Genomic DNA, 21,679 nt, shown 5'->3' with positions numbered 1-21,679 from the left:
TATTATGGACTTCTTGAAATTCCATTTTAGTTGTGCATCTCTGCTCTTGTGATTCCAACAGAGGCTGCTGCTTCCCCACAGGCAGGCTCAAAAGATAAAGGAACAAAGCAGGGAACTTGCACAGCACAAAGAAACAGATACCATACATGGAGCAGCTTCTGAGGCAAATTAGAACTCCTACTAACAAAACCAAATTGCCTCTCTCCCTACTTTAATATATACCTTCCATGAAGGAGCATTGCATTATAGTGTTTTTCCACAGAAAGAAGACAACCAGTATGTGAGTCTGTGAACAGTCTATGGCTGACATGTCAAGCTGCACTGAAAAAGGGGAATCCTCCTGCTGAATTCTCTCATTAAAGTGCCTAAACACGAATCAATCCCTTTTAGTCAGCTCTCATTTATTGCTATAAAGCCAAGTACCTGCATTCTCAGGGCCAGATCAGCATTTTCCCAGCTTGTGCTGAAGCAAGCACAGTGTGAAAGAATGAGAAACAGCCCCCTGGTGAGAGTCCCTGTCCCACATCCCTGAGTCAGTACAGACATCTTCAGGAAGCTGAGCTTCTCTTCAGCAACAACAGCTTGATCAGGAATCCTCTCTGCTCTATTCTGCCCAGTCTAGGAACTGCAACGTTCATAATCACAAAAATTTGCCTTTTCTTGCACCTCCTATCCAATATTCACTTCAACACGAAGGCAGAGCTATCAGGAACCCAATTACGTCTGACTTAAAAATCACACCATGATTTTAGCTAACTCTAACTAGCCAGCTGCTACTCCTCTCTTCAGCACAGGAGAAGCTCTCAGGACTGTGAACACAAAGAGCTTGTTAACACATACAGCAGAGAGATTTCAGTGAAAAGACACAGACAGTCCATGAAACAGAGGAGCAATCTGCACTTTAAGTCTGTCACGTTGTCCACCAGCCTGGACTATGCTAATCACATCTCTCAGTGTGCTGTAAGAGCTGTCATTGCCAGACTGCACTTAATCACCATTCTTGCAGCAGCAGTGAGCAGAGTTCATCTTTTTCCCTTTAATAAGAGCCATTACATCATTCTCCAGCACGGAAACTACGAAGTGGGAAGGTCAGAAAGTTCTTAATTAGAAGGATTTTTATTACTGTGATAGTTCCGTTCTAGCCTCAATAAGAGAGATCTGCAGTACAGGCAGCAAGAGCTGGAAGGCATCTTGGATATAGGAAGCACTGTTTGAAGCCTGTGAAAACAAAAATCAAAATACACACATGAATAGCTACACTACCAATCAGCTTTGCTCACCACATACTCATTTCAAACAGCATTGATTATTGCACAGAAAAAAACCAGAAGCCTAGTGCTTGCTGGATTTTAAAGGCTTCATTCTAGAAATCAATTTTATGTCAAGTTTTTGAGGGGCTTTATGCCAGTAGGCAAAAAAAGCAAATGGCTTAAAGACTGCCAAACAAGATCAGTTCCAATCCAAATGCAGGATACTCTTCTCAGTAAGAGAAGAAAAGTGTTTATTTCTAAGAGAAGCAGAGCATGCTGTAGCAAGAAGGAAGAACACATGAACATAAATAACCCTTTCCTACCACAGAGCTACCTCAGAGCTCTGCAAGCTTGAGAACCAACTTAACAGTAAGGAAGTGCTGGGATTCTTGCATGCTAATTTCTGAACTTATTCTAAGGTTTAACTTTGGACATTTGAATTCTAAAAATCCAGGCTGCTGAAATTAATCTGTGTCACCTGATCCATCATAACTGTGAGCTGACACTCACTCCTCACATCCTGTGCAAATCTACAGACATTTATCAAAGCCTTCATGTTATTAGGCAGGTAAGCACAATTTTAGACCATGGGTTAGAGAACTTGGCATGCATAAGGGTCCTAAAGTAGGAAGAACCAGTACATCTATTTTTAAAGCATTAGCTTAAAGTTTTAACATTAGCACAACTGACCTCCAAAAACACTCCAGTGATTAAGGGATTAAGCACATCTGCTTTCTCTTTGACCTGCAGAGATCAGACATATATTATCCTGATTGAAAATATGATCACATTTCTTGAAGCAAGATAAAGCTAAACCCTCAGTAAGTTTAAAACCACCACTGCTCCCTTAACTAGAGGAAAGCTAAGCCACAAGCTTAGCAGCTTTGCAGCATGCAAATAAGAACAAAAGAACCTGCATGTGCCCAGCACAGGTCGGGTATGAATACACATCACATCTTCAAATGAACTGGGGACAAGCGGAGAATCCAGAGATGATGGTATCATCTCCAGGAACACCCAAGTGCTTTGGAAAATCCACAAGAGGCTCCCAAAGTTTATCTGCCTCTGTCTCCTTAGCAGTGTGAGCATCAATTCCCACCCCCCACTCTGTACCAGGCTCCAGAAAGCTCAGATGCCACAGTTTGAGGAACCCTGGCCTAGAAGATCAGTTCCCAAGTTAAAAACTGCATATGTAAACATGCAAAACCAAAAATCAGTTTCTGGCAAAGATCCCAAGGCTGTCATCAAATAACCACATCTCATTCCTAAGAACTGTGGTGTAACTCTTACCCCTACAGTCGTTAAGCATGTTGTGAACTCTTTAGAGAAAGCTGACAGTTCTTTACACAGCATGATCGTCAGTCTGTGGAACAAGACAGGGAAAACAGTGAAGCAAACACAGTCCTCAAGATGAAATTTCTTCCAGCATTCCTCTAAAACATAAATGCCCTGTTTCTATGCTTATTAAGTTAAATTAAACCAAAATTTATATAAACAGTGTATGAAGTTTCCCAAATAAAATAGAGAGGGGAAAGATGAGAAAATAAATAATTAAAGCAGAAGATTTTAAAGAGCACTCAGAGGACACATCCATTCCAGAAGGAACAGTACTAACTTGCCTTTTTTTACTGGCAAGTGTCATTTTCTGAATCAGAAAGTACTGCACATTTCAGACACATGCCAAGTGTCTCCTGTGCAGTAATTCTGCCATCTCAAGTACCAAGCACACTAAATGATTAACAAAGAGGTAATCAGGAATCATTTTTGTACAACTGTTTTGTCATGTTTTCATCCTCTGCCTACTGACTAGCATAAGCTTAAGGGAAATATCCTTCTAGGCTACACAAAGCCTTCAAGAAGGGTTTCTTCTTTCTTATCAAGAAATGTCTTTAAGCTGGAAAGAGACAGCTGAGTTCTGTTGGAAGAGAATGATGCCACCTATCACAAATTTGCCCAATTCCCAAATTTAAACACCTGTGCAGAATTCAAGAGCCCTGCATTGCATGGATTTCCAATGAATTATCAGACAGTTTAATAAGTAATTATATGCTATCCATTTACTGAGAGATGCACTCACTGTGAAAGAGACTTGGCTCTGTCTGTGGCTGTCACCTCCTCTTTCTGACCATAGAGAAATAAAGCTGCAGTTTTGTGAAACATTTCAATGGAGCAGGCTGTCAGTTCTGCCAGGCTTCTTATGGCAAATGCATGAATATCCTGCAAGAGTGACAAAAATTCTGCATACAACACAAAAACTAGCAGCTTTTATTATTTAAAACAAGTCAATCACACAACATGCTATCACTGCCTTTTCAGACCTCAGAACCCACACGAATAGAAACCCATAAACTCTGTGAGTCACAACTATAACTCAGCAGCCAGATAAACACATTGCAGGCAGATATTCTTTTCCTTGATTACTCAGTTACCTCCACTGATTTCTTAGCATCCTGGTCACCATCTCTGGATTCTACTTCTTGATTTTCTTCACTTTCTTTTTCTTCTTTAGGAAGACTGCTGTTGAATCGTGCTATCCACTCATGAGCAGATGTCCTCACCTGTAGCAAGATGTGCCATGATATTTAATGACTGGAAGGAAGCCCTCCTGCACAAGACAATGGAATATTGGATCTCTCCAGAAGAAAGAAGCAGAATGATCCCAGTGCCTTCAGGATTTTGCAGAAGTTTGGCTGCACTGATGTAGTTGAGGGCAGTCGTTTCTCTAGCACCAGGGGCTGGAGTTTACCAACAAGACCAAACTATCAGACTGCTTTAAAAACATGCCTGCAGAATGCTGCTGCCACTTGGTGGATCTGAAGGGTAGTGAAATAATGGCAAAAAAGATGCTTCTTCCTCATACCAGCTCCTGAACACAGTAAAACCAAGTGCTCTGTACCAAGAGGAGGCCTGAAGTTCATGACAGTAGATTTTTTCACTGTGGTGGCCAAAGGCTCACATGATTCTGCCCCATATAGTAAAAGGCCCATCTCCTTTGCCTACCATTGCCAAAAGATCTAAAATATGGCTTGTTTTTGTGCATTTGATATTTTCACAAGCAAAACAGGTGAAGAGAAGCCCTTCCTGTGAGGAAACTCTCCAGCTTTTAGAATATGGAAAATAACTCACCGTGATCACTTTGTCTGGTGTGGAGGAGATGTGCAGTTCTGAAAACAACTCTGTCACTTCTTTTGTGAACTCCTCATCTCCTAAAGGACAGGAAAGGTTAAAGAATCCACACAAAGGATAGGTTCAGGAATAAGCAGTACTTCAATGCACAACTAGTTCTGCACAAGTCTGTCAACTGTTTCCTTTCTTTCTCTTTGAATCATTACCTCAGGCAGAAACGCATCAAACCCAGTCCTTTCAAACACAATTTCTAAGGTAAGCTCTGCAAAGGTGGAGACATCAGTGCCTGAAGGTTAGTTCTTGCTCTCTCAATTCTGGTTTTGTAGCTAAGGTAACTCTTTTTTTTTTTTTTTTTTTTTTTTTTTTTTTTTACAGGCAGCCTTTTATAACACACTAACTTGCACATCACCTTGGAGAGTCTGAAATATCACTTAGAGCCTATGGTTCTCCTATTATATATGGCACAGCAGATGTGAGATCCATTATGTGCAAATATAAAAGATGCATTAAATGTTGAATGATAGCAAGTGCAGGTGTGTAAGCCCTCCCTGATGAGCATTTAGGTAAAAGCAATGCAAGAAATTTACATTTAAATCCATGTAATTCTCAAGAATCAGGGCTCTTGTGTGCAAAGGTACCTCTGAATCTTTTGCTCTGTGTGGCTAACTCTCATTTAAAAAACAAATAAAAAGGCTTTTTGCTCTCCCACATGTTGGACAACTCTGTTCAGAGTTTTCCCTTCCTGGTCAAGGAAACCCACTTTCTCTCTGAATTAGCATCTTGGCTCAGGGTCAGTTACATGAACTGCCCATGAGTCAAACAGCTCTAACCCTGCTCTGGCAAGAAATCATTCCTGCTACACAATTAGCTGCACAGCTTCTCAGAGATGAAGGGTGCTGCTATCTGTCATGCCCCTGGGACAGAGATGGCTTTAGGATTAAACATCCAGCTAAAGAATAACTTAAATTTAGCATCATGCCCATTGCTACTGATCAGGGCTGGCTGGTTCTGCACTGAGGACCAGCTTCTCTTATCAGAACCTGGGGCTTTCTTACCCTTCTTTTCCTCCTCTTCTTCTTCAAAGAATTCAGGCAAAGAAAATGCTTCTTTGAGTTGTTCCATTTCCTCCTTAAGTGTGTCCAACTGCTCTCCAGAGAGGGCATTCAGAACTGCTTTCACCTGGTTAGGGGCAGCACAGCCAAAGAGAGAATCAATAAATCCATCCAACAGGATGGAAAATGCAGGCCAAGGTAGAAACCAGTGGGTGTGAGGACAGTAACTCGTGAAAAGTTGGAGACCTGCAGGAACTGAGGCTAGCTGGGGTAAAGGGAATGGCTTTAGGAGCTGAGGGCAGGACAAACTGCTCCCAAGGTAAACACCAGATCCTAATGAAAAGATCAAAGTGAAGTTCTGTAATTGTTTTACAGCAAGTTCTGAGCACTTGATTTTACATGTATATACATATATTTCTAATCTTTTTCCCTCTGCTCAGCTGAACTCAAAATAGAAAGCAAAATGCTCAAGGCCATTACCTTTGATTCACTCTCTCTGGAAAGCATCTCTAAGGCCTCCAGATGCGAAAGACCCTGAAACTCATCAAACAGTAACCCATAATGGGCTTTCTTCTCAGTAGCCATGGTAACCTCGGTAGCTGTCTGCTGCTCTTCTTTCTCCTTTGCCTCTCGTAAGACCTGAAAAAGAAAAGCAGAGGCCTCGTGACAGTGCCAGGAGATAAAGAATACAGAAGGAGAAGGTTTTAGGCACAATAGCAAAAACGGTTGCTTAATGACAGGACAAAAGAAGGGAGAAGAGATGAGAGAAACCAATGAGGTGCTGAGAGGGAACTGCTGTACCTGAGATAACGTAGAGGTTCTGTTTATTAGGCCCTTTGTTTTTTTGAATCCAGGGTCTCCCTCAGCTATTACATCCATTGTCTTTTTCCCGATGAATTCCAAGGCATCCAGACCTCCACTAATAACACTTTTACCCTAGGAATCAGATTTGGATAAAGACAGCACATAAAACTTAGAGAAGATTACACACTGGAAGAAATTTAATTGGGAGGGTTTTATCAGCAATCTTACGCTGGGTACTCACATAAAAGCCAAATTGGTCCTTGTCACCCTAAGATTCAACCCTAATCATCACAAAGAGAGCAGCAGGAGATGGAAAGAGCCACAACACATTATCACCCAACAGCTTATTACAGCACCCAGACAGCTGCAGCAATCTGATGAGAAATACTTTTTCTTTTAGTTTGTGAACAAGCTGGTTCTCAGCACATTACAGTATTCAGTTCTCATCCTTACAATCAGAAAACACCAGACCTGTGGATTTTGTCTGCTAACTTCTGTTTGAGCCTTAAAAGCAGAAATAGAAGCCAGCTTTCCATCTGCAGCTCTTTCAGATTCCCAGGAAAACTGACAAGACAGCAGATCACAAAAGCAGTTTCTAAGGGTAATGGCTTCCTTTGAAGTGCATTTCTCATGGTCACAGGAGCAAGCTGATTTCCAAGCCAATTGGGCCAGTTTCACATATGTTTTTGAAGAGGAGAATGGATTTCATCTCTAGCTCTGTGGAAATCAGTGGAAATACTGCAGGAATGAATCTGACCCTGCATTTAGCTGACTACTCCAAAGGAAAGGCAGAGATGACAGAGTACAGAGTGACATGCACAGAAATGCACACTCTGCACAATCACTGTTAGGATTTTTTTCTTATGTACCAACATTCAATACAGAACTATCAAACTTCATGACATCTTTCATATTAGGTGCCAGTTAGAAGCAAGGCCCAGGATAAGGGTTGTCAGAAGGTTGGAAGAGTTTATCACCATGCATCCCACAAATGTCAAAATTAAGTTCCCTCTCACACATTTCAGATGAAAGGCCAAAACCCCAAAGCTCCCTTTTAAACCCATTTTGTCCTGCATTCCCAACTCACTCACTGTGCTTTGGACAGCAGTAGAGATGGTTGATAAAACTTCAAGAGCCCCAGCAATAGGGAAGGAGCTGCCATCATCAGCTGCATCACCGTTGCTGGCAGAAGGATTCTCACTTCCTGCATTAGAAGGCACAAAATTAACTTCCTGATTTCAAAAAAACAAAAGATTCTGTCAGCCACAGAGTAGAGAAAATCAACAGACACCAAATATCAGCTAGGAGCAAGCCTACAATTCAGATTATTTTCCTCTCTACTTTTCAGAGCTAACAGAACTAAGCAAGTGAATATAATTTTAATGATTTTATTATCAGTCTCAAGGTGCAAGGTGCACAGTAAAACGATGTTATTTTGGGGCTCATTATGTTATGAAAAATCTTCCAGAGTTGTTTTTATGCAGTACAAAACTGACCTCTTGTAGCATCTTTAGACTCTGTTGAGATTTCACTAGGACTGGGGATCCCAAGAGTTGTTTCTGCTTTTTCTATGACATTGGAAATACCTTGACCTAGAGAAGACAGAAATCAGAAGAAAAATAGGATAAGAGCTGCATATTCTTTTTTATTATTCCAGATTCCTTCTGTTCAAAACAGTTTAACAAGCACTAAAACCTCCTTCTATCCACCTCACCTACCAATGTAATGAACCAAGGTTTCATCTTAGCCTTTAAATAAAGTTATAAATATTGGCAGAATACTACTTTAAAATACCAGGTGAAAATTACACAATCACCTTAAAAACTTGAAAGTAATTCTGTCTGTGCATATCTCCTTAATATCACTGTACCTTTTGGTACAAGCTTTTCCCATTACTTGAACAATTCCCTCGACATTTTTCCAATAGTGGCCACTATAACTAAAATCCCCTTCTCTAGAAACAAGTGCTAAAGCACCAGCTTGAGACACAAAACATGATTAAAATATTTATCAAATACCAGAAAGAGCCTTACCTACAGTAGCTACGGTAGCAGATGCAGTTGACAGAAGAGATTTCCCCCAGCTTCCCCAGTAGCCCCACCCTGTCTGAACTGCAGGAGGATCTGAGACCTTTAATGAAGAAAAACAGAAGATTGATGCAGGCATTAAGGTGAGGAAAGGAACACAAGCAGTCTGTGACGTGATTTTTGTGCAGCTTTTTCATTTCAGAGAACAGCACAGTGAATTTTCAGAAAGGAGTGGGGCTTATGCTCAGAGCTCTCCTGTGCTCAAAGCCACGAAATGTGAAGTCACTCTTTCCTAGCAAGCACAGGAACCTACCTTGGAGGTTTCAGCTGCAGGCTTTTCTGTGGCAGCAGGCTGGCTTGGGGGCTTGGGTTCAGGTCTTTTCCGAGTCACAGGCACAGTCGCTTGTTCTCTCCCTTCACTGCTCTCAGAGCAGCCAAGTTCCTCTGTCTTCTGTTCATTTTCAGCTTCGTAAGAGGTTTCATCTTTCAGATTTTCACCACTGTCTTCCTCAGACATGACTGTAAATATCCGTAGAAAGCAAAGCAAGTAAAATAATCACTCTGTCGCACTTTGACATCAGTTCAAGAGCATTACCTTGGTGTTTTAAATAATTAAACACAACAATATTGCCACACGTACCCACATGTGTGTACACCAAATTATTTCTGACTCAAAGAAATGTCATACTTGGAAGTTTAAAGTCCCACAGGGACACGTGGCTTTATCTATGTGACACACCCTCTCCACAGGAAAAAAAAAAAAAAAACAGTTTGCTAACTCTGAAAAACAAATGAAGGTACAAAAGAGCCTCAGATAATTACACCTATTACATGTTCCACCAAAATAAAAGTGAAAACAAATCGCTTGGGATAGCTGGTTTGAGGAGTGTAAGGGACAGCTGTCAGAGATGAGCAGGCAGGGAGGCAGCGACTGGGTCACTTCTGTCCTTGGGGGTGAGCACTGCAGGACAAGAGCTGCGATGAGCTCCAGCTGCCACATCCCCAGTGAGCATCCCCAGCAGGGCGGATCGGGGATGGGATGATGTGGGGGCTGTCAGCTGCTCTCGGGCCCTGCTGTCACCGCCCGGCCTCCCCCGGCAGGGCAGTGACCGGCAGGGCCAGGCCGAGACCCGCAGGGCCCCGAGCACACCGGGGTGACAATGTGGCCCCGGCCGGCGATCACTGATGCGATCGGGGCAGCTGCCCCACAACTTCCACACCAACGGGGAAGCGACGGAAAGCGAAGGAAAGCGACAGCTCCGGGTGCGGGCTGGGGACCGCCACCCCATCTGCCCAGGACCCTCCACTGCGACCCCGGACACCCTCCCTACCCCGCAGCCCTGCAGGCCTCCCCGCTTCCCCGGGAGAACCCCAAAATCCCATAACCCACAAGGGGCTGCCCCATACGGCACCCCGAGTTCCCCAGAGCTCCCCGTGGGGCTCCTGCCGCACCAGGTGCCCACAGCACGGCCCACGGTGCCGCCTGCCCCGCAGCCGCGTCCCCCCGCGGGGCTCGCCGCACCCGCACAGCCCCCGGCCCCGCGCCCCCCTCACCGCCGGCGGTCGGCGCGGCCCCCGCGGCTCCGGGCGGACCGAGAGCAGCGAGGCCGGCGCAGAGCGGCCCCGGCGCTGCCCCGGAAGCGGCCTCAGCTCGGGGAAGCGCGTCCGGGCGGCGGCGGCGGAGCTCTGGGCCGGGCCCGGAACCCTCGTCTCGGTGAGAGCGGCGGCACCGCCGGGTTCACCTGGCACGGTCGGGGTTGGGGGGCAGCGGCAGAGGGGGAGGCCGCGGGCCGATGTCCCGCCTCGCTGTTTTGGCGTTGAAATAGGGGCAATAGGGACGGGTCTGGGGGCAGCGAAGGTGGTGGGGGCCTCGAGGGGAAGCCGCATGAGGAGCGGTTGGGGTCACTTGGTGCGCTCAGGCTGGAGAACGGAGACTGAGGGCACAGCTCGTCGGGGTCTGCAGCTCTTCCTGAGGGGCAGCTCCGAGCTCTGCTGTGTGTAACAGGGAACGGCTGGAGCTGTGCCAGGCGGGATTAGGTTGGATTTTGGGAAAGGTTCTTCCCAGGCCCCCCAAGGAATGGGCACGGCCCGAGGCCGCCGGAGCTGCAGGGGCGTTTGGACAGCGCTCCCCGGCGCGGGGTGGGGTTGTTGGGGTGAGCTGGCAGGGCCGGCAGTTGGACTGGCTGATCCTGGTGCTTTTCTTCCAACGCAGAATATCGGGTGTGTTTGTGTCTGGCATGACGTCATGGCCCAGTGACACCCGCCCGTGGCCCGGTGCCCTCGGTGTGGCCGTGTCGTGTATCGTGTGTCCCACTGCCACCACCAGCGCGGCGGGACCGGCGCTTTTCCACAAGCGAACCTGGAGCATTCCCGGGCTCTGAGGACAGGGTAACGTTAAGTGAAACTTTGTGCCTGATGGTTTTTAGCTGACAGGGCAAGAAAAGCCTGTTTTGGTGCACAGCCGGTGCCGCGTCGTGGCGAGTTATCCCGTGACAGGTGCCAGGCAGCCAAGGGATGAGCACAGCAGACACCGTGTCCTGCCAGGCAGCCTCAGGCAGCGGGCCTGGCATGCTGTGGATTTGCCCCTTTCAATGGGTTTTGGGCTGTTGGTTCTGCCATTCCCCTGCAGAGCTTTCAGAATGGTTCTTGTCAAGGCCATGCTCTCTGTGTTCAAAACTTCCCAAGAGTTCCTGTCTGCAGGGCTCTGCCAAATGCATCTCCCTGCTTTGACAGAGGGTCAGAGGGGGCTTGCAAATGGTATTTCTGCAAGACATCAGCAGCCTGTGCTCTGTCAGGTGTGTCTCAGTTTATTGCCTCACGCTACTCCAGGTATGAAGTGATGTTAAAAGCAGTGAATGTAAAACCATATAACTTGCAACCTCTTGGGCCCCAATTTTGCAGTGCCATATAAATGTGTGTAATTTTAAGTACTATCAGTGCTTGCACTGACCTCGGTGGGACTACTTAGAGTGCTCTGAGTTAGACACAAATACACTTCTTCAGGGTAGGAGCCAAGGATGACTCATACAAGCACATGCATCACAGATTTTTATCTTTCCACTGCTATTTGTTGTTACAACTTATGGTTTAATAAAGGTTAAATGTGTTGAGCTCAGCTTCAGGTTCAGTTGTAAAATAGCCACTTTCTATTCTGGCACATTTCATCTTGATTGAGCTTAACACTTTGTTGAAGAATTGGGATGTTGGCACTGATCACGCTTTACCCTTTTTGGGTCCTTTATCAGCTGCAGCAGCTGTTTTGCATAAGTGCAATGGATGAAGAATATGGATTTTGCAAATCATTTTATTGTTCCCAGCACTCGGCAGTGAGAGATCATTGTCTGCTTAGCAATAATGGCTTTTCCAAAAGACAAACAATTTCTAATAAATCAGACCTCGAAGAATTTAATAGTAAAATTAAATGACCCATCACCAATGGTTTATGCATTATGCAGGCTTGGTGCAAGTATAGTGGAGAGCATATGCAATTACTGAAGATAATTATTCTTATGAGGGAAAATGTTGCTGAGTATTTCTTGTGTTAAATAAATGAGTGAGAGTCCTAATGTCATTTAGGAGAAACGTCACAGACGCTTGGAAGCCTTAACAATTCAAATTTAATAATTTAAAATTACAATAGCACAGGCAAAGTACAAGAGGCTCTGGGATTATTCTCTAATAAATCTAAAGTATCAGTTGGGAGGTTATTGTTTTAGAAGACTGGAAGTTATTATGTGCCTGTGATTCAAGGGTGAAGATGAGGGTTTGTGTTTGCTGCAGAACTGTTGTCAGTTTTAACTGAATCAGGCCCTGTGAAGTCAAGTCTGATGGATGCAGAAGTGCAGCTGCTGAAGGCAGCTGGATCATGGTGTGATGTCAGCTGGAGGTCTGGAACCACAGCACCTCACTTGCCACCACAAGCTGTGACAGACCTTTAAAGCAGCCCAAATGTCAGTGGTCCACAAACCACTGCCAGTCCACAGCCTGTCTGTGTGTGTGTCTGCATAATGTTGCCAAAGCAAGCAGGTCAGTGTCAACAGCTTTTTGCAGGCTCTGAAACACTCTGAAAATACCAGGGGTCTAAAAATGGAAGGTTAAAACTCTCAAACAGAAGAATAGTTGTTGATCAAGAGCAGCCATAGTAATTTTTTTTTTCAGACCTATGCTGTTTCTGTGGATGGGATGCTCTTCTTCAGAGGCAGCAGGACTCAGTAACACTTTCCCTAAAGTGCAGCTGGTGAAAAACAGCAATGAAAGAGGCTTTGGTAATGATTTTAACTGTTTAGCTGTGGGAAAGTAGCTTCTCCAACACAATGGTATAATTGAGTTCTCTGCACTAGTCTCATCTTAAATGAAAGGACAAGAGGCGTGATAGAAAACAGAGTGGGGCCAATGATTAAAAAAAAGAAGAAGAAGAAGGCAGATGAAGGGATTGCTGTTTACAGAGAAACAAGTAGGGAGCCTGTTTTCCAGTTTCTCTTGCAGGATTCAGTGAGTGGGTTGGTTAGTCAAGCTTGAAGGAGAGTTGGACACAGCTGTCTTCTTTGCCTTCTTTGTTAAACTGGTCTTGGCAATAGCCACAGCAGAAATGGAAATGGGTCAGATAACACATTTCTCATCAGATGTCAAGTCTGGAATCTGATTTGACCTTCGAAAAATTAACTTTCACTGAAAAAATTCCCAGTCTGGATAGTGTCAGCAGAATTCCCCCTTTTGAATATGCTTAGTTTGTCTCTGATGAAAGACAATTACTAGAAATCACCTGTTTTTATGCATGTTACATTATTTTTCAGAAGTGCTTTAGATAGTGTTAATTGGTAATTTAAGAAGGATGAAAAGTGTCTACATTATTTATTAAGTAAATGGGTCCCTTTGTGTTATTTATGAAATTCCCTTCCACTAGCATCTGTTATTTGTAGAAGAAAAGATGATAAATTTGAAGTCACACAGTCAGTGGTATGAAGTGAGATATTTTTTAGGATAACATTTGAGCTTATAGCTTCTATACTTTGTAAATGGTGTTTTAAGGCACTGGAGTAGTCTAGATGAAATCATAGCTTCAGGGAACACATATTGGATTAGAAATTTTTTTTTAAGGCTTCCAGGAAAATTGATTACAGATTGTCTCTTATCAGTGTCATCTCATTTTGTTACAAGTTGGTTCTATTCTGGCTTGTGTGCAAAAGACAGAAAATTAAAGGCTGTATCCTAATGTCTTAAAATATCTTTTGTGCACATTAATTTGAAGAGTATCTGTCCCTAGACAAAACAATTTTTCACATTGCTATGAAGTTTGGGTAGAGAAGCCAATGAAGAATATACAACTGCTGAGAAGAAGTGGCATAAACTAAAAGATTTTCCACAGGAGCTCATTGTAAAACAAGCAAGAATAATAGGAAGTTGACTTAGAAAATGCAGGAGCAACAAGAGATATTGCAAAAAAGGAAATACATGTAGATATCATTGTCCTGATGTTCAGAAAGGGACCTTTTCTTCTGGCTGTAGATAACAACCAGGAGACTTTTCCCAAGTAATTAAATCATATTATATAGTATTTAGACATCTAATACCAATTCTGCCCCTAAAATAAAGTAAGTAGATGTGAGTGCTAAAAATCAGATATGTATGTGTGTGCTTTTGGTTTTTCTCTGGATGGTAAATGAAAGACTCACTTTAGAGAACCAGGGCTTAAAAGCACTTTGATATTGGTGGAGAGGGAGGCAGAAATTACATCCTCTTTCTCTCTTTTCTTCCTCTATTAAGAAAGCACTTTTTTTCTGGTAACAAATGAAGAATCCACTTTTAAAGATAATTGTGCATTTCGAGTAGTCTGAACAATTTGTTCTTTTTGCAAAACCTTTTTCCCCTTAATGATTATTGTTCAAGAGATTATTTATTTGGTTGGGAAGATGAACATCTAGTGGACTTGAAGTTGTGCTAATGCCTTCTTACCCTCATTTTATTACTATGTTCTGAGCAAAGCTCTGATTTGGAACCTCTCAGCTGACAGTTTGTATTATGCTAATCAAAATCTGTTTACTGGAAATTAAATTTGAATACATGGTAACCTTGCTGTCATTAATAAACTTATTGCCTTTTTTTTTTTTTTCTGTTTTACTTCCAGTTTCCACTTCAAATATTAATGGTCCTGAAAGTGCATTTGGATCCCAGACATTTTCCATCACAGAACAAATCAAGATCTCCTCTCCTATCTCAGAGCAATACAGACAGCTTAATATCATATGACCTCATTTCTCCAAATTAAATGAAAGAAGAATTTTCACTAGCTTTCCATGAAGCTCAGCTATTGCCTGTTAATTTTGACTGTTAGTGCTGATCTGTCAGTTGGATTCACAGTGGAAAATGTAGCCTTTAACAGGACAGTTGCTTTTGAGTCTTTCAATGCATCACTTCATGCAGTGTCTCAAGCTTTAATAAGTTCTCCAGCACACCATGATATCATAGCCAAAGAGGGGACCAGTATTTTAATTGAATGTAAACTGAACATCAGCCAATATGAACATATCCTTTGGTATAACTCCAGAGGACACCTGCTTGAACAGAAAGATGAAGGTGAGTTTTCCTGCCGTTTTCTATCCCCTTTTAAGTAGTATTGGAAAGCCCCTGGGACTTTATTATAATTTTCTCCTCCTATCCTCCCATTTTTACAATTGGGAGATAAGGAGAAAGCAAAACAAAGTCCTTTGCCCTCTGAAATGTTGCTTGGAATTACACCTGATTACTTCTGTTCCAGCCCATCCATCCTGCTTTGGTGCCCCACAGAGTCAAGAGTCATCTCACTAGTCCATACAGAAGAAATGAATCTTCATCATTTGACTGATAGTTTTATTATTGTTGCTCTGTTTTAAATTATATTTTTTGAAATGCATTAATTAAACACAATTCTCTACAGCTTGTGACCTTTTAAGCTGGCAGTTGGTGCTTTAATTTTGTTACAGGATATGTTTTCAAACATAATTGCTACATTTATTTTTTAGTTTATGCACCAATGAGACTGTGGAAAGTAATACAATATGTAGTGGCCAATGATAGAATTCATGCTATTTAACCCTTTTGAACTGAAGGGGAATATATTTTCCTAGCCATTGGCTCTTATAGTTTTATCTCTGCAGTTTTTAATTTAAAAATGTTTTAGGGATGCATGTTTTTGTCTATTAGTATTAATGAAGGTCGTTGAACTAATTGATAGGATCTTGTTGGAGGCCATCTTTCTGCCTTAAGTATTCAGTAACCTTTTTGTAGTTATAATGCCATCTGGAGATTAGTTCAAAGTAGAGTAATTAGAAGAATAAGTTATGAAAACAGTTCAAAGCAGAGTAATTAGAAGAAATGAGTTATGAAAACAGTTTTCTCTCTAAGTTATAAATGCACAGCAAATGCTGTATAAAACTTCTTGTATTGATTTCTTTTTACTTGGGTTGTGCATGTCAGCACTGCATGCTCAGCAGAAAACCATCTCAAGAAAATTCTGGGTTCTTTTGCCAACAGAGCCATTTACAGACTGATCTTTTTCATGGGTCACTTGACTTTTGACTCTGAACGTATGGAAAGTTAGACTTTATAGAGGACAGTCTTTTAACATAAGGTGAGAAGCCCTAGTTAAGAATTAGGATCCCTGTCAGAAAGAACCAGCAGGCCTGAAGCACACTGGAATGTGCAGATGAGAGAAGGAAGTAAAAGTAGTGTAGCAAGCATGCAGAATAATTCACCATTAAGCAGTAGCATGGGTAAGTGGGTTGTGGCTTTCTGTGTCAAGCATGAAAAGGACATTTCAGTCATTTCAGTCCTTGGAGTACTGGTACTATGCTAGAACTGGGCTGCTCACTGCTTTGGCTCCTGTTGATGTTTACCCTGGGATTTTTGTTTCATGAGCTCTGGTTATTTCTAACCCCTCTGCAGGTGACCGGTGGCGGATTGCTGATAACTCCCTCAACATCACAAAGGTCAGCTTTGCTGACCGGGGCCGGTACACGTGTGCAGGCATTAATCACAACAAGACCTTGTACTACACAGTCACCCTGAGGGTTGTGTTCACCTCAGGGGACATGAGCATCTACTACATGATTGTGTGCCTCGTTGCCTTTGCCATCACCCTGATTTTGAACATCACCCGCCTGTGCATGATGAGCAGCCACCTCCGCAAAACGGAGAAGGCCATCAACGAGTTCTTCCGGACGGAGGGGGCTGAGAAGCTGCAGAAGGCTTTCGAGATAGCCAAGCGCATCCCCATCATCACATCTGCCAAAACGCTGGAGCTGGCCAAGGTCACTCAGTTTAAGACCATGGAGTTTGCTCGCTACATCGAGGAGCTCGCCAGGAGCATCCCGCTGCCGCCGCTGATCCTGAACTGCAGGGCGTTCATGGAGGAGATCTTCGAGGCCGTGCGGGTGGAGGACCCCGAGGAGGCGGGCCGGGAGGAGAAGCAGCCCCCGGGCTGCGGGGCGCAGGCCGCGCTCTTCCCCGGCAGCGCCCCCGTCACGCGCAGCCACTCGCCGGCCGCCGACTCGGACGATGGCTCCCTGAGCGAGCAGGGCCAGGAGATCGCCGTGCAGGTGTCCGTGCACCCCCAGAGCCACGGGCACGGCATCGACACCGTGTCCCACGGCAGCTGCCACTCCGTGCCTGCTGAGGAAGGCACCTGCTGAGCCTGGCCCTCCGCGGAGCGGTGAAGGAAGGGGTGAGCCAAGGGTGCTGTGAGAAAAGGGTCTGCAAACAAGCTGCCTCAGTCCCACGTGCACAAGAGTTTTCCAAATTGCTAGTTCTGAAGTGTGTATTTTCTGTCAGTGTTGATTTAACAATTCCAGTCTGCTAGAAAAGGCCCTTTGGAATATTGTGCGGGGGCTTCTCTTTCTAAAGCAGGCTTGCTATGTTTAAAATAGTTACAAAATAAGAATTCTTTGTCCTTGGCTCCTTGGTAGCTTTTGAATACTTCAGATCTGTGTGAGAAGTGACCAAGCTGAGCAGTACACCTTGCAATAAGAACTTTTCCTTTGTGAGCTCCTTCTTTCTTCACAAAGTTGAGCTGAAAATCCTTTGAGTCAGTGTTGTTGTCCTGATGAATTGAGTTCTGTGCTCTTTTTGAATTGCCTCTTGGTGTCTGTAGCCCATCAGAACCACGGTGAGCTTGAACAAATCTGGTTTGTGTCATGTGCTTCTGTGTTGCTATCAAAATGTACTGTACTTAGGAAAACAATAGTGCCAGGATCTGCTGCTGGATTAAATGAATTGTTGTAGTTTCAAAGCAGCTTAGAGAACAACCAGGAGGTTTCAGTTTTCTGTGCATCTGCAGGAAACTTGTGTGTATTCTAAAAGCTTGTTGCTTAAACTTGGTGCTGATTGCCAAAGCGCCTTACCCTGGTCCTGTCCCACAGAATGGAGCAGTGCAGCACTGCTGGCACTGCCTGGCTTTTCATTTTGCTGGTTTCACTCACTATAGAAAATCCAAAGTTTTATATTGTGTGTGACGTTGTGGTGAGAAAAGGATGACAGTAATCACATAGTGGCAAAGCTAACAAATGAATTTATCATCTACAGACAGGTGTCTCAGGCACATCTTCCTGAATAGCATTATAATAAAGCAGGTGAAAAGTAGTGACACTGAGTGGCTCTGCTCTGACTGGTCCTGTCAGAAGGCAGTGGCAGAGAGAGTGTGGGGCTGGCTGAGCTGTTTGCAGGAGGGGAGTGACACTGACAGAGCCCAGCCTTGTGTGCTGCAGAGGTGGCAGAAGGGAGAGCTGCAGCTTCTGACACATGTACACTGATACATGTACACACAGAAGTGCTTCACCAAGCATCTCCCACCTGGTTTCCTCAGCTGTAGAGATCCAGCCTCCAGGAATCAGAGTGCAGACAAGAATCTACTTTCTTCTTCCACTCTTTGGTGCTGTTTTGTTTTTTTTTTTCTCCTTAACATTTGTAAGTTATATCACTTAAATAGCATTTTATATCCTGTTGAGATTTAGTAGATGTAAAGCTTGTAAGCACTCCACATATTAATTTCTTACAACTACTGGAAGCATATTGCCATATAATTTTAACAACTTGGCAACAGGAGCGCCATTTAATTTCACACAACTCTTTTTTCTTTCCTTATTATTACAGAAATGTCAGTTGAATAAGTGATTCTGGAGGGCTGCTCAGGATTCTTAAGAGGATATGACATTACATTTACATGAGTAGAGGTGGAAAACAAGCAGGCACAGTGGTAATAGCAGGGTGGGGCTGTGGTAATACATGCTCAGAATGAAGGGGCTGAAGGAATTATAGTTACCATATCAGAAATGACAGCATCTCTTACCATTTTAAACTACCTTCTGGAGAAATTCCTGCAGTCAGCCACCAGTTAAATCACCCTAGTTGCCTTTGGCCTCTCAGGTAAGAGTGGTGTTAGTCAGGAAGGAAATTGCTGGCCTTTATTACAGTAACATTCCCACCAGCTTGGTGCCATTTCCAAGGCTGTAGCAAACTGACTGCTTCAGGGGAATAAAGCCTTCTGTACACACTTCGAGTAGCTGCCTCAACAGTGACTTCATTTTTTGCTTCCATAGTTTGATGGCACTTTATGTCCAGGTGAAAAGTCTGTATAGTTTTGTGTAACCTGTCTGGTTTCTTTTAATTTTTTGAGGTTATCAGTGTTAAAAGATACTCTGTGGATAAATATTTATTTCTCTTAGAAGAAGGAAGCTGCTGGCTTCTCTTCTGTGCTACAATTGGTTCTGCAGGTTTGTTGCACTTGTGAGGGGAGATTTGAGAGTTTGCAACCTTTAGGATGCAAGAGGTGAAGGCTACAAGAGAGAAAGATCTGTTTCAATCTCCTTTGTGCCACAGACCACCAGAATGTAGAATGTACCTGCACCTGCCTTATTTCCCTGTAAACAGCTCTCCTTGCTTCTGTTGTTACATGAAATGCAACTTAGGGATGTGTTACCCCTAAAGCACACACAGTGAGAGGTGCCACTACAAAATCTAAACTATTTAATTGCTTCCTAAGAAGCAGTTATGATTGACAGATGTCACATCAGAAGTGGCAGCTTACAGGCAGCAGGATGACACTGGAAGTGTCAGATGGGTGTCAGGAGAGCAGTTTCAAGACTGATTTGATCTCTTTTTTGATTTTCATACTTTATTGACGTAGCTCCAAGTTCTTACTGAGCACAGTTACCTGGTGTCTTCATACATCCTATTGCTGGTTGAGAAGAAGGAGTGACCATGCATGAAGGCCCTAAGAAATGCAATTTCAGTGTCAATTGCAGGATAACAAAGCTGAGAGTTTTCCTGAATTACTACAGTATTTTGTTCTTTAAATGAATTTCATTCCTGGGAAGGAGGATGTTTTGTCAGGATTTCAGTATATCAGGAGTACCTTCTTAATGTAGGAACTGATCCTACTCCCACTGAATTCAATTAGAGAGGATTTGGAGCTCTCTGCATTTTACAGGATTTTTATGCATGTGAAAGCAAGGACGATGGTGATGTTAAATGGTAAAAGTGATTTCCTGGGAATGAAATTTGACACCAGTTTCCAAACAACTTGTGAACTATTCTTGTTACCCTGAAAGTAAATGTGTGCACTTAATGTCTTTGATGAATCTAATTGAACATTAACATTGAAAGTGTTTCTCTCTTAACTTTTTGTAGGATGAGGAGAATCTACAGTGGTTTCCTTGCTTTAAATTAAAGTCTCTGACAATCACAAGGCTATTCTAACACTTCTTCATGACTTACTTTAAAAAATACAAAATCTACTTGTTATCCAAGAGTACCTAAAACTAACTTTGTAGTGATTATTTGTACTACCTGGATTGTAATGTAACTGTTTAATGTAACCACCTAGGATTTCATACTTTCATAAAATGAATTGGTAGATTTGCAAAATAAATTGAAAAGAAAAACCTTGTTCTGCTGGAATTTTCTGTTTTACAAGTGAGGAGTGCCTGTCTCTCCAAGGTTATGCAGCAGCTGCATTGAGCTCAGCAGAATGTTGTCACTCGGCCTGACAGAGGTTATTGGGATATTCAGTCATCTGAAGGACCTTTCCTGCTATGACATCTTTGGATCTGTCTTTTTTTGTCTCAAAGTCTTCAGCAGCTAATTGTTCTCAGCTGCATATACAAACATGTACAGACCTGAAATGGTTTCAGGAAGGTCCTTGTTTACTTCTTTGTTTCACATTGTGTGTGTGACCTTCAACCATGAATCCGTTTTACTTGTTCATACCTTTTTCACATGCTGGTACTATTCTATAATGAAAGCACCTTTCTTTTTCTTTTCACCTCACCACAAACACCAAAAATCCACCTTGCTGGAAAGCCTTCTGTAGTGCCTTGCATGGGGGTGAATAGGAGAAGAATTCACCCACATTGCTTTTAAAGAAGAGTCTCTGGTTGCCAGTCTGCACAAGGCAGATTCAGCATTACAGCTGAATATTTGGGAATTTTCCCATGAGAATCATCTGCCTAAAGGAAGAATTATTGGACCCATACTCCTCAGGCTAGGTCAATACTCAGTCAGCATCTGCTTTCTATCTCCTTGTTATGAGAGATGCATTAATGATAATAATTCATTTTTTTTAAGCTCCTGTAACCTGATCCCTCATGAGCCTGTCCACAGTGAACAAATTCATCTGCATCCATTTAGAGCACTTTTCCATCTGGTAACAACAGATCATTGAGAAGGGAGCTGCATTGAGGATGACTGTACTTTAATTTTAGGTGCACACCTTAAAAAATACATTTTTTTCTTAATGTTACAGCACTTCTGTGAGTGAAGTGTCCAGCTGGAGACACCAAGGAGTCATTCAACAGGCAAGTTACAGCTTTATCGACTTCCCTTCAGCCAGGTCATTTCACACCAGCTGAGTCTCTTTCCTCTCCTCTTTTTTTAATTGGATAGCAGCTCATTCAGATGTCTCCAAATACTGCCAGCTTTTTTGCATGTGGAAGTGAGAATTACACCATCATTCAGAAAAAAAAAAAAATCGTTCTGCTAGATGCTGAAATATCAAAAAAGCCCTAAAAGCTGGAGAGTTGCTCTTTATCCCTGGTAAAACAGTACCTATTCTCTGGTCATGCCTGGCTGCCAATGAGCACAGTAATACTGAGCAATTAGGCCTTTCACTGGCGTTAGGCTAATTAATTGTTTGCACAGTGCCCTGAATATGGAATCATTTTCCTTTTGGAAAGAATAAAAGGATTAGAATGGCTTTATCCCAAGTTGCTCTGAACGTCTTTTATTTATTTAAAGGCAGAAAAACCCTGTGTTGCCCCAAACGCAAACCGCACACTCGAGCGTTACGGCTGCTCGGGGACCTTCCCGTCAGTGGGGATGTGAATGCATCCACGTGTCCACCCATCTGCACCACACTCCATTGTCCTGGGGGTGCTGCTGCATGGCAATGAGC

At 43.2% G+C, this 21,679-nt stretch overlaps 2 protein-coding genes across 3 annotated transcripts; one reads left to right on the top strand and one right to left on the bottom strand.

Moving 5' to 3' along the window:
* Nucleotides 1-380: 380 nt before the first annotated feature.
* FAM114A2 (family with sequence similarity 114 member A2) lies at nucleotides 381-9,930 on the bottom strand. The gene is made up of 14 exons (XM_056502609.1): nucleotides 9,814-9,930; nucleotides 8,573-8,778; nucleotides 8,266-8,362; nucleotides 7,729-7,824; nucleotides 7,324-7,436; nucleotides 6,230-6,364; nucleotides 5,909-6,067; nucleotides 5,432-5,555; nucleotides 4,377-4,456; nucleotides 3,680-3,808; nucleotides 3,328-3,467; nucleotides 2,541-2,613; nucleotides 1,941-1,994; nucleotides 381-1,218 (listed from the first exon to the last, which is right to left on the bottom strand). The coding sequence occupies exons 2-14, from the start codon at nucleotides 8,774-8,776 to the stop codon at nucleotides 1,120-1,122; spliced, it is 1,503 nt and encodes a 500-aa protein (XP_056358584.1). The 5' UTR covers nucleotides 8,777-8,778; nucleotides 9,814-9,930; the 3' UTR covers nucleotides 381-1,119.
* MFAP3 (microfibril associated protein 3) lies at nucleotides 9,885-20,177 on the top strand. Of its 2 annotated transcripts, XM_056502610.1 has the most exons (4): nucleotides 9,887-9,973; nucleotides 10,472-10,647; nucleotides 14,384-14,832; nucleotides 16,180-20,177. In XM_056502610.1, exons 3-4 carry the CDS (start codon nucleotides 14,553-14,555, stop codon nucleotides 16,923-16,925), a joined length of 1,026 nt encoding a protein of 341 aa, XP_056358585.1. In that variant the 5' UTR covers nucleotides 9,887-9,973; nucleotides 10,472-10,647; nucleotides 14,384-14,552; the 3' UTR covers nucleotides 16,926-20,177. The 2 variants fall into 2 exon arrangements, with proteins under 2 accessions (XP_056358586.1, XP_056358585.1); XM_056502611.1 differs by lacking the exon at nucleotides 10,472-10,647 and having other exon boundaries at nucleotides 9,885-9,973.
* The last annotated feature ends 1,502 nt before the right edge of the window (nucleotides 20,178-21,679 follow it).

The sequence above is a fragment of the Oenanthe melanoleuca genome, chromosome 13 (assembly GCF_029582105.1).
Source record: "Oenanthe melanoleuca isolate GR-GAL-2019-014 chromosome 13, OMel1.0, whole genome shotgun sequence".
Classification (NCBI taxonomy): domain Eukaryota; kingdom Metazoa; phylum Chordata; class Aves; order Passeriformes; family Muscicapidae; genus Oenanthe; species Oenanthe melanoleuca.
The sequence above is the reverse complement of the archived record's forward strand: the minus strand, read 5'-3'. Positions and strand labels throughout refer to the sequence as shown.